The sequence below is a fragment of the Branchiostoma floridae genome, chromosome 17, assembly GCF_000003815.2.
Source record: "Branchiostoma floridae strain S238N-H82 chromosome 17, Bfl_VNyyK, whole genome shotgun sequence".
NCBI classification, from domain to species: domain Eukaryota; kingdom Metazoa; phylum Chordata; class Leptocardii; order Amphioxiformes; family Branchiostomatidae; genus Branchiostoma; species Branchiostoma floridae.
In genome coordinates, this window is record NC_049995.1 from 1,849,549 (window position 1) to 1,866,529 (window position 16,981).

Sequence of the window (16,981 nt, forward strand, 5' to 3'; positions counted from 1 at the left end):
TTTCTGTGTCCGGTACGTTTTTAAGGCCCGTGCATTTCCGCACACATAGCCATGAAACACCTAGATATGCCCGGTCACGTGTGACAGTCTGTCGCCATGTCAAAAAGCAATATGCATATTTTGGTAGTAATTATCACGTAATTATCTACCTCTGGCCTCGAGTATTGCACTTTCCTTACACCTTATGCTATTAAAAGCAGTCTTACAGCCAGGTACCGACCCGGGATCCCCACTTCCCTGTAGTTTGTATAAGTTGCCTTCAGAATGCAAATTGTTTTTTGTTTTGCTTTGTTTTAAGTATTTTGGACTGCTCCTGACGGGTTCGTCCATTTGTACTGGGCACTGAAGCCATTGCTCTTTTCGCTTTCAAACGCACATCAGTCCACGGTCCACCAACATTAACTACTGGTGTCCTGGTCTTCAATATTTTCATAAAGCAGTCGCTCCACTGTAGAGTCGCTTCCAATTTAACATAAACTCCAACTGGTCTGTTGAATTCTGTAGTCCTGCTCTCATACATTCTGTTGTTCAGTTGGCCCTCTACACAAACCGAGGCTAGCCAGGAGTATGTTTCTTAGCATGGGCATGTAAATTTGTTACAGTATTATCCAATCCATCATGAAAATGGCTGGCAGGAACTAATTACTATGAATTAATGCTAGCCCTACTCCAGTTTGACGTTGAGCCAAAGTCCATACTTGGTAGAACTGAAAATCAAACCACACAAAACAGCCAGGCTCCTCGGGTGATAAACTGGATATTAATTTGGTGCACCAGTTACTTTCCAAACAGAATTTGGTCCCACAGTGTGGTAGTTGAATGAAATTCCAAAGCGAGATGGTGACAACTCCAGTCTTGATGTAGAGCAATTTCCAAGCTCGCATTGTAAACTGGCACCACCTGGCATTTTGCTATTGGAATAGGAGCTGTGTAAAAGTACCAGAACTCATGTGCAGGACTCTGGTATACATGTACTCGCACTTGGACTTCTGTTGAACGGCATGTGGATGCCATAGCTCTTGAATGCCAACAAATAAAAAATGACGCAGTTGAACAAGTTGTTAAATCGTGCTGCCAGAATCATAACTAGTAAGAGTAAACTCAATGACCGTATACCCACCAAAACCCTGTGTTAGCAGAGGCTGGGATAGAGCCACTTTCTGAGCAAGCGGAAGTTAACATGTTGGTTTAACTGTGTACACGATTAAGTGGATGTCACCACCAGTATTGCACAGACGGACACGGGCTGCTGGGAAGCAACTGACGGAATGGGATCCGCACATGTTGACAGTACTAAAGGCTCAGGTTCAGTCCTTCAGAGATAGTCTACAGTTCCAGGGCCTTACGGTGTGGAATGAACTATCTATCAAACAGCAACATCGGACAACAGTTACAGCTTTTAAAAAATGGACTGAAATAGTTCTGTTTGCAGGAAATACAGTTATGTATACTGACTTTCATACTGAGTGCTGTAAAATCTTTTTTCAAAAAGCATTGATAGCAACTATGACCTAAATGCACACTACACCTTCACATTCAACCACCTCTCAACACTCGGAGTGTGCGGGTACCACAAACTATCGGACATGGCCATGTCCGGGAACGATTGGGGATATCCAAACCAAACATACCGCAAACAGAAGTTCCTTTGCATGTCAAGTTTCATAGCTGTGTCAGAACCCAGAAATTTTGTTTTCATGCAGCTTCTAACTTAAGACACTTTTTACACAACCATTGCTTTCTTTGCAACAACATTATGATGACCATCTGTCTTTTTCCTCAGGGCAATTTTGATGGTTCACATTTTACTGCTCCTGTAACCAAGCAGCGAGACCTAGTGCCGGTGGTGTATAGTGACTACTTCATGCAAATTTTTACAATGCAGTCCCAAACATCAGTGTGAATAAAGACTAACATGTGAAAAAAGAGTCTCCTTATTATATTTCAGCCATACATAGTATGGTGAAATATATTGTATTCGTAATTATATTTCAGCCATACCATATATGGTATGGTGAAATATATTGTATTCGTAATGTTTCCTTCTTTCTTTCTTTCTTTCTCCTGTCAAGTCTTCAAAGCGATTCATCTCCGTCGTTCCGTGACCGAATGACCTGAAATTTGGCACAAAGGTAGAGTGGGTCAATACCGAGGTGCTTTATTCTCATTTTTTTCATATCTGCCTCTAAAATGATTTTATTGAAGTTTAAAGGTCATGTTTTGACCAAAACGGTATATTGTGGCCCCCTGTTCCCTTGAATTACAATGGAATGACCTTAAATTTGGTGTAGATAGGCATTAGATAGTTGGTAAAATGATCCAAGTAAAATTTTGGGCATAAACTACTTTAAAATGCTTAATTTCAGCGCTTTTCTGAGGGGAAATTGGTTTTCTTTCGGCTTCCTGCCGTGAACTCCAGTGACCCCAGAGCCCACACGTGCCAGGTGCCAGCGGTCTGGGGAGAGCGAGAGATAATTACTTTATGGACGCCAGCCAATCAGCGACGAGAAAGGCGAATGCTAGTTAATATTCATAAGCGGGGCCTTGCAATCCCGTATATACACAAACAGATGCATATTACAGACCCAAGTGGCCATATGGTACCCTGTGCCCGGTTTGAAATTGTAGTTTGCGAGGATTTGGAGTTCAGACAGGGTCATTTGAGCGGTAGCGGACGGTACGCGTGCATTGAACGTTAGTGTCGATGAATTTACCAACATTCCGCATGGCACTATCAATCATTTTCGGCAGATTTGGACAGGGAAAATTGGACGGCTTGCGTTTAGTTTTGATGCATGTATTTTTTCCCGAACAAATGTAGGTACTTCTAGTGTTGTTGTTGTTCTTTTTTGACGTAAACTTTGTACATTCAAATTGTAAGTAACTTTAAACTGCCAGAGTTTGAGCCCAATAAAACACTCTCAGTACCAGAGTATCACCACTGACCTCCGAAAAGAAACCCCCGCGAACAAAGTAGAAACATCTATCCTCCAGGTCTCGCACGCTACGAGCAGGAAATTATAACACTCAGACAAGATTACGTCCGATGGCTGATTGCATACAAAGTAAAACAATTTAACAGTGGTATGCAGGGGCATAGAATTCGAAGGAAAATGAAATATATAGATAAAGCAAAATCAAATTAACTTGTTGGTCCTGGGATCTTTCAGAAAAGAAATGAAGCGACAGAGTGGTAAAATTCTTGTAAAATTTCGAGACGTCTCCGTTTATGTAATGGCTCATACAAAACAAGAAGAAGATTGAAGTTTTTAGCTTGAAAAAAAAAACAACAACACTCCTACTACACAGTACCTGCACCTGACAATTATTAAAACGTATGCCCTGCTTGCTAAGAAAAAGTTCACTGCAATAATAAATGTACCCACATCACAAGGAGATTATGACGGTACTTAGACCTAGTTATCGAAGTGGAAATTGTTGAATGGCGTCTTCTGAATGGAAGATGCTTTTTTTTTCACTTTCGGAAAAATAAGAGCTGCCGCAATTCTAACAAGTGCTTTTAAAAAAAGCTGGCGTTTCGTCTACGTTTATGAGTGTGAACTGTCTTTTTCTTGAAGTAAAATCTGTTAGAAAAAGTCACTCAAGGGCTGTTGCGTCTATAAGAAAAATTGTTATTTTGGAAAGGAGTACTGTTTATTAGCTGGTCTTGGCTTACAACTTTATTTCAAATGTACAATAAGTTCATTATAAAATCTATCAATATACTCAGGTACTTATGTACACTTGAAAAAGCACCATCAGCACTGTGACAAGATTCTATCTAAATTGACTACCAAATGTCAAACAAATATCCAAACCAATTAACAGCTACCTCATCTCTATTATACTGGTTTCCGCATTTACAACATTTCTTCCTTGTTTTTCTAGATAATTTTGCTAATATTCATGAAAATTTCCATACTTTTGTGTCGAGCGGTGTGACTTTCTACATCCGTGTTGTCTGAAAACTTCTGAATGAAGTCGATACTGAACAATGGAGCATTTGCTACTGTAAGAAAGGATCGCTGTTTTTGATGGAGTTTCATGCAAGTAACATCAAGAGCCTCTGTTTACATCATGAATAGTAGTTTAGTGGCGAGTGTTTTGCGAGAATCATCTTACCGCGCATAGGAGCCGCTGTACGGTATTTTCCATTACCATGAACAGAAAAATTCGAATGCCGGGTTTGGAATCTATGAAGTCCTGTTCATAAGACAAAGGCCTTGCATACATGAAATGAATACTAAAATAATAAAAAATGATATATAAAAATATAATATCAATAAATAAATAAATAGAATATTTATATATTATCTTCAATATTTAAAAAGAAAAAAATTCACTCTCGGATTCGAACCAGGGACTTTCGGATGCGATGACCTATGACTTGACCGATTGAGCTAAGTTGTTACGTGTTTTGTATGTGAGTGTAGTCGATACTGAACAATGGAGCATTTGCTACTGTAAGAAAGGATCGCTGTTGTTGATGGAGTTTCATGCAAACAACACCAAGAGCCTCTGTTTACATCATGAATAGTAGTTTAGTGGCGAGTGTTTTGCGAGAATCATCTTACCGCGCATAGGAGTCGCTGCACGGTATTTTCCATTACCATGAACAGAAAAATTCGAATGCCGGGTTTGGAATCTATGAAGTCCTGTTCATAAGACAAAGGCCTTGCATATATGAAATGAATACTAAAGTAATAAAAAATGATATATAAAAATACAATATCAATAAATAAGTAGAATATTTATATATTATTTTCAATATTTAAAAAGAAAAGTATCCGCTCTCGGTTTCGAACCGGGTACTTTCGGATCTGAAAAGTATCCGCTCTCGGTTTCGAACCGGGTACTTTCGGATCTGAAGGCATAGGACTTTACCGATTGATCTAAGTTGTCACGTATACTGTATGAGAGTGTACATCATGCTTTAACCTCACTACATAGTATTATTTATGTCGATTTTCGGTCGCTTTCTTGATAAAATCTTTTTTTTTCTTGTGCAATCTTGTGGAATAGATGTTATATGGCCATTTTCCAGGATATTGAAGTCCGAAACCACAATGCAATGGTATTTCCGTTGTAGCAGTTGTAGCAGTTGCATGCGGTCTCGTTGAACCAAAACCAAGCACCAAGCATGCATCGAAGCAACCACTGAAGGTAAAACCCAATACATTGCGTTTCGTCGCCAGAGGGCGACGAAACGCAAAAACCAATCAGTTATGCATAGGCGCTCCTGTGGAAGATTATATTCTTCCATATGGGCCCGGGGCATATTGGGCAAGCTCTGTTTTGACATGGAATCAATTCACAATATTAGTTCTCTTTTGGGGATAACTTACATTAAAATATTGCATTTTTGCGCAGGGGTGACTTGGAACAGTCCAATGTTGCGTGGGAATGGGTATGGCTGAAATATGCTGTATTTGCACCCAAGCAAATGTCGGCCTTTCTAGTGTTTCTTTCTTTCTTTCTTTCTTTCTCCTGTCAAATCTTCAAAGTGATTCATCTCCGCCGTTCCTGGACCGAATGACCTGAAATTTGGCACAGCGGTAGAGTGGGCCAATACCTTGATGCTTTTTTCCCATTTTTTTCATATCTGCCTCTAAAATGATTTTATTGAGATTTTTTGGTCAATTTTAGACCAAAACTGTATATTTTGGCCCCTGTACCCTGGTATTACAACCAAATGAGCTGAAATTTGACAGAGATGTGCCTTGATAATGCCCCCATATAAATTCGATAACACTTTTGGTGTACAGTACAACAAAATGCTTATTTTTGCGATTTGTTGACCAATTTTTGACCAAAAAAGGACACTTTTGGCCCCTGTACCCTGGTATTACAACCAAATGAGCTGAAATTTGACAGAGATGTGCCTTGATAATGCCCTCATATAAATCCAATAACACTTTTGGTGTACAGTACAACAAAATGCTTATTTTTGCAATTTTTTTACCAATTTTTGACCAAAAAAAGACACTTTTGGCTCCTGTACCTTGGTATTGCAACCGAATGAGCTGAAATTTGACACAGATGTGCCTTGATAATCCCTTCATATAAATTCAATAACACTTTTGGTGTACAGTGCAACAAAATGCTTATTTTTGCGATTTTGAGCCAATTTTTGACCAAAAAAGGACACTTTTGGCTCCTGTACCCTGGTATTACAATTAAATGACCTGAAATTTGGTATAGATAGGCATTAGATACTTGGTAACAAGATTCAAGTAAAATTTTTGACATAAACAACTTTAAAATGATTAATTTTGGCACTTTTCTGAGGGGAAATTTGTTTTCTTTTGGCCTACTGACGTGACCTTCCGTGACCCCGCACAGAGCCACACCTGTGCGCGTCAGCCGGAGAGTTAATTGAATCAAAGACCTAGCCAATCAGCGAAGAGGAGGCCAAAGGCTAATTAATATTCATAAGCGGGGCCTCGTGATCCCGTATATAGCAGTGTTCCCGCCAGGGGGAGCGAGGCCCGCCTAAGGCTCTCGCATTTTAGACTATTCAGAAGGCTTTATATTGTATCAGTTCTTAGGGGCATATCTATGATAATCGCAGCAGTCACTTAACTTCTCTTCAGGAGTTTAGCGTAACACTATTTCAGGTCAAACCGTCAAAGGCAACTAAAAACAAACTTTAACGTTATTGAGTTCAACAGTACTTATAACTTGTTATCCGAAGTTGAAACGCTAGCGATGGTATTTTCGCTGCGCTGTTAGCTCCGTGCGACTGTTGTTGACGGTCTTATAACGGTATATTTTGCACCCTTGTACCCTGGTATGAGTAACATTTGGTATAGATAGGCATCAGATAGTTATATTTCAGCCATACCATAGGTATGGTGAAATATATTGTATTCGTAATGTTTCTTTCTTTCTTTCTCCTGTCAAATTTTCAAAGCAATTCATCTCCGCCGTTCCTGGACCGAATGACTTGAAATTAGGCACAAGGGTAGAGTGGGCCAATATACCCAAATGCTTCTTTTTCATTTTTTAAATGATTTTATTGAGGTTTTATTGCAACTTTTGGACCAAAACTGTATAATTTGGCCCCCTGTACCATGGTATTACATCCAAATGACCTGAAATTTGGGACAGAGGTGCCCTAGATACTTATTCAAAGGATCCATGTATAATATTTGGTATAAATCACTTCAAAATGGCTCCTTAAGGAGGTTTTTGAGGGAGAGTTTTGGATATGTGAGGTTAGAGTGCCGAGGTCAACGACCTCTAGGTCATTCTGGTGTGTCAGGGCCACAGGTGTACCAGGTAGATCCAATTATCTACCTACCTACCTAGTCCATAGACATCCAGGTGGTTGGGGGAAAAGGTAAATCCAATTAATGACCAGCCAATGAGCGAGCTCATTTTGCTGGAAGAGTCCATTGTTGGACAGGGGGTGTTTTTCAAAATTTACTTTTAGACTTTGGTGATAATGCCAATGTTTTTTTTAGCGGAAGTGTTTTTGCACTAAACCACTTGACATAAGACTACTACTCCATTTTTGGCACATAGGGGGGATTTTTTTAAAATTCAGTTTTGGACATGGGTGATGATTCCGAATTCCATTTGTTGAATGGAAGTTGACCCCCACCTGAAGACTGCACATGAGGAGGATTCGGCAGCCAATCAGCAAGCCTGGTGTTATCTGGAAGAGTCCATTCATGCACGGGGGACTTTTTTAAAATTCAGTTTTGGACTGGGTTGCTTATTATACATAAGGCCATGTACTGTGAGTATTTCTGGACTTGTCCATTGTGCAATTTTAAACAGGGTGTGCTGGGAGATTCCATTCTTCGACGAAGGGGGTATTTTTTAAAATTCATTTTGTGGACTTTGGTGATTATGTCGATGTCCCATTTTAGCTGATGTATTTTTGGATCGCTCCACTTTACATAGGGGTATAACAGGAAGAGTCGATTCTTGCACAGAGGGGGGATTTTTTTCAAATATGGTTTTGGACGGCTGATGATTCAAAATTCCATTTCTTAGCGGAAGTGTTTTTGGAGTCGTCTATTTTACCTTTCTACATGGGGTGCACTAGGAGAGTCCATTCTTGAAGGGGGTTTTGTAAGGTTCATTTTTGCTCAAAGTGTGATTAGTAGTTAGAAGTCATTTTAAGCAGAAGTGTTCCATTTTTGCACATGGGTGATTTTGGAACAGTCTATTGTTACATGAGGAGGGAGATGGCTGAAATATGCTGTATTTGCTCTCAAGCAAGAGTCTCCTTATTTAGTTGAAAAAATTGTCAATGACTTCCGACAAGACTATAACCTCTAAAAAATGGATACATTTGATCTCATCACGTTGCTTTGTAGTCAAACTCAAATGCTAGAGTGGCGCGGCGTACTCCAGCACAAGGCAGATGTAACATGTATATACTGTTACAAGGTCTTCGGTTGGGAAGTCCAATTGGTGCAGTCTGCATAGAATGTGCCTCTGGTTTCCCTTCTTGGTTGTTCTACTCTCATGTCCCAAATAAACGTACCGGGACGTTTATTTTTTTCAGCCTCAAAATCCACCCGGTATGTTCTTATTTTGGACGGTACTTTTTTTTTTTTTTCTGAAAATTGGGGCTTTGCTAAGCCAGGACTCTCAAACTATTGAAAGTTTTGGGGGTTCTGCCCATATTTCCGCGGTATTTTTGCTCAAAATTCACTATTTTTCAGGCAATATGACCCAAACATGAGCGTATACGCGTACTCAATCTCCGCGGAACTTTCGGTCATTTCGGTCCATCTCACTATGACGCTACGAAGTAAATGTTGTTATTGGGGAAAAATAACACACCACACTGACGTTTTGAAATACAATTTTTACATACTATTAGATAACTTTTAGTAGTAGTTTACAGTCCCTGTTTACATCGTAAACCAGCACCTTGCACTAGGAATTTCCGGTCTTGTGGTTCCATGCACTTTCGGCAGCGAGGCGGAAGAGTGATTCATTCACATAATAAATGCTGGACATAAAAACAACAACTATAGCTTCACTGAGTTTTGAGGCCGCAAATTCGCCAAAACGGCAGGAATTCGACGGTAAAAACAGCTGGAAACTTCACCCGAACCAATCCAAACATTTTAAAATCGCACCCTATCGCACGCGGTGACAGTAAAACTAGCACCTCATTTGTAGGAAGATTCAGATTTTTAAAATGATGCCGTAAACGCATAAAAAAGTATCATATTTGGGTTGACAATGGGCAAAGAAGGCCATACATATTTTTTCAAAGTGTTGCTTTAAAAAAATAGCCGTAAGATTTTCAAAATTTAGCGGTTTCTAGTGTCAAAATATAATTTGTAACATGTGTATCTGGGCCTAAATGCTGAGATACTTTTACAGACGAGTTCTCACAAAAACTTTTTACAAGGAAGTTGCTGGTTTTTGACACTATCGAACAGGAGTTTATAAACAAAACCCAATTTAGTTTCGTTTTGGGGTGTTAATGTGTTTCAATTGAAGGTAATGTCTCAAGAAAATATGATTAAGTACTAGCAGCTATCTAATGGTTTTAATGATATGCCAGTAATTATGATTAATAACAGTTATAATTACTTGCTTCAAGTTCCAAGTAGAAAATGCATGCATCATGTAAATTTTCACTTGTTCAATTTGAAAGCACCGTTGGCCCACGGTTAGGGGTCATAGCAGGTAACCTATGGCAAATTTTTCAACTTTAGGGATAGTAAAAAATTATCTTTATATACCTTTTATTACAAAATAGAGAAAATATCATAATTTGAACAAGATATCTATAGTTCTTCAGCTCATTAATTACACAGCTAACTGATGTGGTTCTTAGGCATAAATAGATAAAAAGAACCTAGTACCTGCTTATCATCTTCTTTTCTTTGAGCAGAAGTAGCATGGTCACAGTTTGCATGTCAATTTGGTAATTTTCCGGGGGGGTATGTTTATTCCGGGGGGTACGATTATTAGATTTTGAAGATTTGTCCGGGGGATATGTTTATTCCGAGGGTATGTTTATTTGGGACATGAGAGTAGTGATGTGAGCATCCCACCTCATGTCATCTTGAAATTTTTACCCCGATGGGTGTTTTACCTAAGTCCATAAACGAATCACATAACAAGACAACTCACGACAGGAAATTTCTCTGCCCACCAGTCCTGCTGTACTAAATGATCTGATGTTGCTGTTCTTTCAACATCCCTTGAAGCTTCATTTGACTATAATCATAAGGTTTCAGAGTCTGACATAACTAATATAAGCATGGACTGTAAATCTTCAATTGATATCAATATCCAAAAAAATATCTCCTTTGCAGACTACGCCCTTTCCTGTAGTGTAGTGTAAGTACATGTAGTTGTGAGGTGAAGACGGGTAACCATTCCTGTTTCTGGGTGAGGACACAAACTTTACCACACTTCTCCTTCAGAAATGAAGTCTGCTTGTCTTACCTGTAGTGCATTCTCCATGTTCCCAAGTGGCTGGGTGTTCAATTCATCATCATCATCACTCATCTGGGGCTGCTGGGTGTAATGGTTACTAAATGTGATGTGGTCATGAAGGGCGTTCACCCACCTCTGTAAACACAACATGGAACACAAACTTTCATGAAACATGCGGCATTTAAATTAACGCAAACTGTCATGTTACAAGCTATCATGTTACATGCTGTCATGTTACATGCTGTCATGTTATGTGCTGTCATAGTATGTGCTGTCATATTGTGCTGTCATAGTATGTGCAGTCATGTTATATGCTGTTATGTTACATATTGGCATGTTACATGCTGTCATGTTACATACTGTCATGTTACATGCTGTCATGTTATGTGCTGTTGTGTTACATGCTGTCATGGTACGTGCTGTCATGGTACATGCAGCCACTTTACATGCTGCTGTCATATTCCACAGCAGTTGCAATGAAACAGAATACTGTAAATGCAGAAATGTTTGCGGTGGATTAATGTTCGCGGTTTTCGTGGTGACCACTTCACCGCGAACTTAAATCCACCGCGAACATTTTTCTATTATGGTACAGTATTAGACTGCAGTCTATGGTGTTACCGCGAAATTAAAACCACCGCGAAAAGTCCTTTTAACGGCAACCGCGAAATTAAATCCCCGCGAAATTAAATGCATTTACAGTACTTTTGAAGCTGTCATGTTACATGCTGTTAATTACATACTGGCATGTTACATGCTGCTGTCATATTACACAGCAGCTGCAATCAAACAGAACACAAGCATTGCTGCAGTCAGAGAACAAGCTGTAATGTTACAAACACACATTCTATGTGTGCGTACACTGTGTGTGTGTATGTGTGTGTGTGTTGTGTACATAACATATATTGTTGTGTACATTACACATACATGTGTAATGTACACCACACACACCACACACGCACACACACACACACAGACACACACAGACACACGAGCACACACACACAGACACACGCACACACACACGCACACGGACACACACACAGACACACACACACACGCACACGCACACGCACACACACATACACACGCACACACACACACACAAAGACACACGCGCGCACACACACACACACACAGACACACACAGACACACGCACACACACACACACACACACACACACACACACACCTGTCTGCAGATCTGTGTCGATGTCTCCGGAGGTACACTGTAGTGGTGCAATGTGCTGTCAAAGAACTTCAACCTGAACTCATTTTCATCTGTATCAATTTCCTGCAGTAAGAAGTCAAATGCATGTCTTAGAGGATTATGTACATTATAATTGTACCAGACTTTCAGTAGTGGATTGAGATACATGCACCACCTTGTGCATAATGTAATAGTGCAGATTCTGAAGTCAAATTGACATTTTTCTATAACATATTTTCTTGTTCCTTTGATAACGTTTACTGACCGTGACAACAGCTTCATTCAGATATTTGAAGCCTGTCCTCTTCACACCACTGGCAGCATCAGCCCTGACAACCAGGGATAAACAAGTCCATTAGCCCGATTGTCCCGGGCTAGTAAAAGTGCTGTTCAAGCAAGCAGAAGTGCTTCCCCACTTGCCCGACGGGCAAGTAAGAATTTCCAGATGTGACCCGTTCAAATTACCACTGAGTGTGACAGCACATGGGGCCGAATGCCTGCCTATATTGACCATGTCATTTTTAAGCCAGTAGAGACATTGATTTTGTTGTTGTTGCTGTCCTTGTTTAACGTCTTTTATTTCGCAAGATGTTGTCTCTTAACAAAAGTGAAAATTTATGAAAGTGAAAACACATAGAAAAATGCAATTTAAATTTCAGGCAAGTGGAAAATTTGGTTCGGGCAAGTAAATTTTTAATGTACTTGCCCGATAGGACAAGTGAATTTTCGAAAACTTGTCTAAGACTGACAACACATTGTTCACATATTATCTGTAACTCACTACATACATGTAGCATGCAGAAAACAATGCTTTACAATGTACATGACATTATACATGATATAATGTTTGATTGTATAGACTGCAAGTTGAAACTTAGAAATCATAATGAGAAGAGAATGTAGCACGATGAATGACCCTCACGTATACCAACCTTTTCCTAAAATATGACAGAACTCCCCTCTCAAGGACTACCCAACAACTTCTCCAGCCAAGAAATCGGGATCTCTAAAGTGAACACAACATTATAAAACTGTAGAGATAAAAATTGGCAAAAGTTCTTTGCTGTTACATGACTTATATAGCCATATTTAATAAAATAGAAGTTCAACATGAATCGTAAGTCATTTTCACAGAGAAGAAATTACTTTAAGAAGACACATCAGGCATTATCATCTTTGGAGTGCCATACAATGCATTTACTAAGGATGGCTGCATACATGTAACTTTTCTTTTATGCAGTACTATAGGACTGTGCATGGCAGTAGAAGCAGGAAGCAAGAGCTCTCAAGTTTGAGACTATTCCAGAACTGCCATGAAAAGTCTAATCTGGTTGATATTGGTAAAATGATATTATGGACAATCTTACATGTTATATATAACTGTTAGTAATGTTTGACACTGCAGTGTACATTATTCTACTGGTATTACCCAATGAAGGTCATCTAGTGCCGAGGTGAAGAACTTGGTCATTACAGCCTAAGAAATACATATATGTGACAGTAGGACTAACATTGATACTTTTATTAGGTAATTTTCTACCTACCCTGAGCAAGAGTCCCTCAAACCTCTGGACATGCTTCTGTATGTCCTGGAAACAGATAACAGAATTATAACAGAATTATAATGAGTCAGAGCTATTCCAGGAGAGTACACATGTGTGCACTAGGAATGACATGTGAAGTGGTCAGGGTCAAATATCTTATTTTAGGGGGTGAATTTCCCAGCAAAAACATTAAATTTTGGCACAAAAGAAAAGAGCAACTTATCTCATTGCAAATATATGCTGCCCAGAGATCATAGTTCTCTAGCATGTTCACACATTGTCAATCACCCTCAAAAAGTCCTACCCTATTGGCTCATTCTCATTGAAATGGAAGAAATTTCCCCAGCCTTTCGAACTTGATACTGAACAAATTACAGGTATCACTGCTTTCTTCCTTTTCCACAACACCTACTGTTATGTTTTACAAAAGATGCACCAGAACATTTTTATTGTTTGATGACTTGCAAGAAATTATAGCCATGGGTGGGATTGCACCCCTAAAATATGGAAAGAAATAAAGAATTCAAATTTTAGCCCAAAAAAGAAGCAACTGATCATGAGTTCCCATAATTATTGTTTGGCAGGTGAAGCCAACAACCCAGATGTAGATGAGCTTTACAACCATCCTTGAACAGAGACAGTGTGCGCCATAGACTTCCTGCAACCTATGATCCACTGCTTACTGAGTCACGTATTTTATCTGCGTAACGTGACGTCACGGCAGCAGTGGATTGTTCATTCCTTGACAAAGACTGGTGCTGTTCAGTCGGGTGGGTCCAACTTTTGTGTTGGGTATTACTGTAGTTAAACTAGTTCAATAATGATTTCTACCAACACAGATGAACTTCCAAGTTAAGCCTTACTTTTTGTGGGTGCATTATACCCAACAGTCTAACCTTCATAATGTATAGTATTACACAGTAGCAGTATACATGCAGCAGTTGTTCGGTGACAAATTATACTCAGAGGAAAAGCTCTAAAAAATGTAATAAAACTCAAAACTCGACAACAAGAACAAAACAGCATCAGACTTAGTATGGACGCCAGCTGGACAGGCTCATCCACTTGTGACAAATTGGCCTGATTCTTGATACAAATAACGTTATGACTAAAAATTTAACCAACCAATGCATGAATACTATGATTTGCATTTGGGCAAGTGTTTTATATACAGTGTGTCGCAAGGCAAAACAATACCCTGAACAACCTGAAGGAAGCTTTAAGTAATTCAGCATACTATTATAATGACTAATCATGTACATGTGGTGGCCTACTAACATTTCACAGTAATTTTCCCCTTTAATGAGGAATGGCAGAAAGTAAGAACTAAAGAATGACTGAGTGTATGGAGTGTATTGGCCACTGTTAAACATACTTTGATAGGCTTAACATCCAACAGTTGTCTCATCTGGGCAGTCCTCACGAGGTCCAGTGGAGTTTGATCTGTGGACAGGGTGCAGAATTAGAACCTTTGACTCTGTCTTGTTCACTTTTACACAGTTAGTGTGGCCTTATACTGTCTGAGGTCTGACATAGCTCTATGAATGTCTGACCTCTATGACAAGTTCTGGCCTTCACTCATAAATAAGGTGCACAACTCAAATTTTAAGGAACACATATAATTAGTCTTTTTTAAAGTCACAAAAATTAAAAAATCAGCAGTATAGCCAAGTGGAGACATATAGGGTGAGCTGTGATCAGGGCTGTGTGGGTCGTGTTCCTCACGCTCGGAAATCTACCAAGACCTTGTCAAAATGTTTGACCATTAGGAGCTCTCATCTTAACTAGACAGGCCGACATTTGCTTAAGAGCAAATACAGCATATTTCAGCCATACCCCTTCCCACGCAACATTGGACTGTTCCAAATCACCCCTGCGCAAAAATGGAACATCCTCTTAACAGTACATTATCCCCCAAAGTGGACTGGTATTGTGAATTGATTCCAGGTAAAGACAGAGCTTGCTTCTATTTTTCAGAAAATGACAATAATCACACCTTCCATTCAGAAAATTTTCATCATGACTGAAAATTGTTGAATGACTTCATGTAATGTCATTAACAATTTTCAGTACGATAACTAGGTGTAAGTTTAAAAACGTATAAGCTCCTTGTGATGTGGGTACATTTATTATTGCAGTGAACTTTTTTTTATTCAAGTAGGGCATACGATTTAATAATTATCAAGCAGGTGCAGGTACTGTAGGAGCGTTTGTTTTCTTCAAGCTGTAAAACTGTTAAACTGTTTTACTTTGTATGCAATCAGCCATCGAGCCTATTCTTATTTTAGTTTAACAACTCAGTCCTGCCAGACCCGGAAGATACGATTGAACCTTGTTCGAGGATTTATTTTCGTCTGTCTGGTCAGTCTGTTCATACCCTGGCGCTGAGAGTGTTTTATTGGGCTGAAACTCTGGCAGTTTAAAGTTACTTACAATTTAAATGTTCAAAGCTTATGTCAAACAACAACAGCACTAGGAACACATACATTTGCTCTGGAGAAAATACAGCAGTTTTCGCAAGTTCCAGTCCAGTGATAGAAATGTGGCCACTATAGACAGGTGGTCACTATAGAGAAAAAATGATGATCTATTGACTAGGAGCCATACGTTACACATGATTTCAGTACACTGATCATTAATCATATAAACATTGCACAGGTAAGCCAATTGTTTAGATGTACAATTAAGTTCAAATAATTCTGAAGAGAAATATTGATGAGAAAATAATCATTCTCGCCACTGTCTAACTTATAATTACGTATCAAAACTAAACGCAGATTTTCTAACTAACGCACCTTTCGCCGACTTCATCAAAGGACCGCCGGCTATCAATCAAACACGGCTGTTGATTAGACTTAGAGTTTCAAACAGTCATGTGCTGTGTGCCAGTTGACAGCGAACTTCATGCTACGTGATGTTTTACATTGCTTGGACCTTCTTTCCTACAGCGGTGCTTCTACAAAATAATTTGACTGTAACACTGAGTCCCACATGTTTTATAGAATAGAATTTGACGCAGAACAGCGTTTTTTGCTGGGTATTTTTCTTGAAACATGTCCGTGGGAATATCAGCGAGGCAGCGACGTAGGGATATCAGACCGTCAACAAAAGTCGCACGGCGGCTAACGGCGCAGCGAAGATACTAGCGCTATAAATAAGCGCTTCAACTAAGGATGGCAACCCGTACAATATTTTTGTATACTGTTGAGCTAAGTAAAGTTTGTTGTTTATGAGGTTTTAGTTGTCTTTGAAGCTTTGACCCGAAATATTTTAAAGTCAAACTGAAGAGAAGTAAGTGACTGCTACGATTATCGTAGATATGGCCCTAAAAAAACTGATAAAAGAAGCCTTCTCAATAGTCTAAAATGCAAGAGCTTCCGGGGGGGCTTCGCCCACCTGGGTCCCCCCCACAGTGGCCCTGCCCCTGGACCCCGCCAGGGACATTCGGCGGCCCCCGGACCCCTGAAAAATTTGAAAAAATCCTGGCGAGAAGTCTGTACGGCCTGAGTCTTCAAGTTAACGTATTGTGTGGTCCCGCTTATGAATCTTAATTAGCCTTCTCTTTCCTCTTCGCTGATTGGCTGAACCACTAATTGAATTAACTCTTCCTGCCGGCTAGACGCAGGTGCAGATGTCGGCTCTGTGGGGTGAACGTCCGAAAGGTCATGGCATGGAGAACGAAAGAAAACCAATTTCCCCTAAAAAAAAGTGCTGTAATTAAGCCTTTCACAGTACTTTATGCCAAAAATTTTACTTGGATCATTTTACCAACTATCTTAATATATGAAGGAGGGGGTCACGGAAG

The 16,981-nt window shown here is 39.6% G+C and overlaps 1 protein-coding gene across 7 annotated transcripts in view; it reads right to left on the reverse strand.

The window, feature by feature from the left end:
• LOC118404770 (oxysterol-binding protein-related protein 1-like) overlaps positions 1-16,981 on the reverse strand; it is a 74,054-nt gene that overhangs the window by 40,488 nt on the left and 16,585 nt on the right. For 5 of the 7 annotated variants that reach the window (XM_035804100.1, XM_035804101.1, XM_035804095.1 and 2 more), the window contains exons 8-13: positions 14,552-14,619; positions 13,177-13,221; positions 12,565-12,638; positions 11,898-11,961; positions 11,615-11,716; positions 10,432-10,557 (exon numbers count right to left, since the gene is read on the reverse strand). In XM_035804100.1, the coding sequence (XP_035659993.1) occupies positions 10,432-10,557; positions 11,615-11,716; positions 11,898-11,961; positions 12,565-12,638; positions 13,177-13,221; positions 14,552-14,619 (479 nt within the window). The remainder of the gene's footprint in view (positions 1-10,431; positions 10,558-11,614; positions 11,717-11,897; positions 11,962-12,564; positions 12,639-13,176; positions 13,222-14,551; positions 14,620-16,981) is intronic. The other 2 variants (XM_035804097.1, XM_035804102.1) reach the window with 1 other exon arrangement.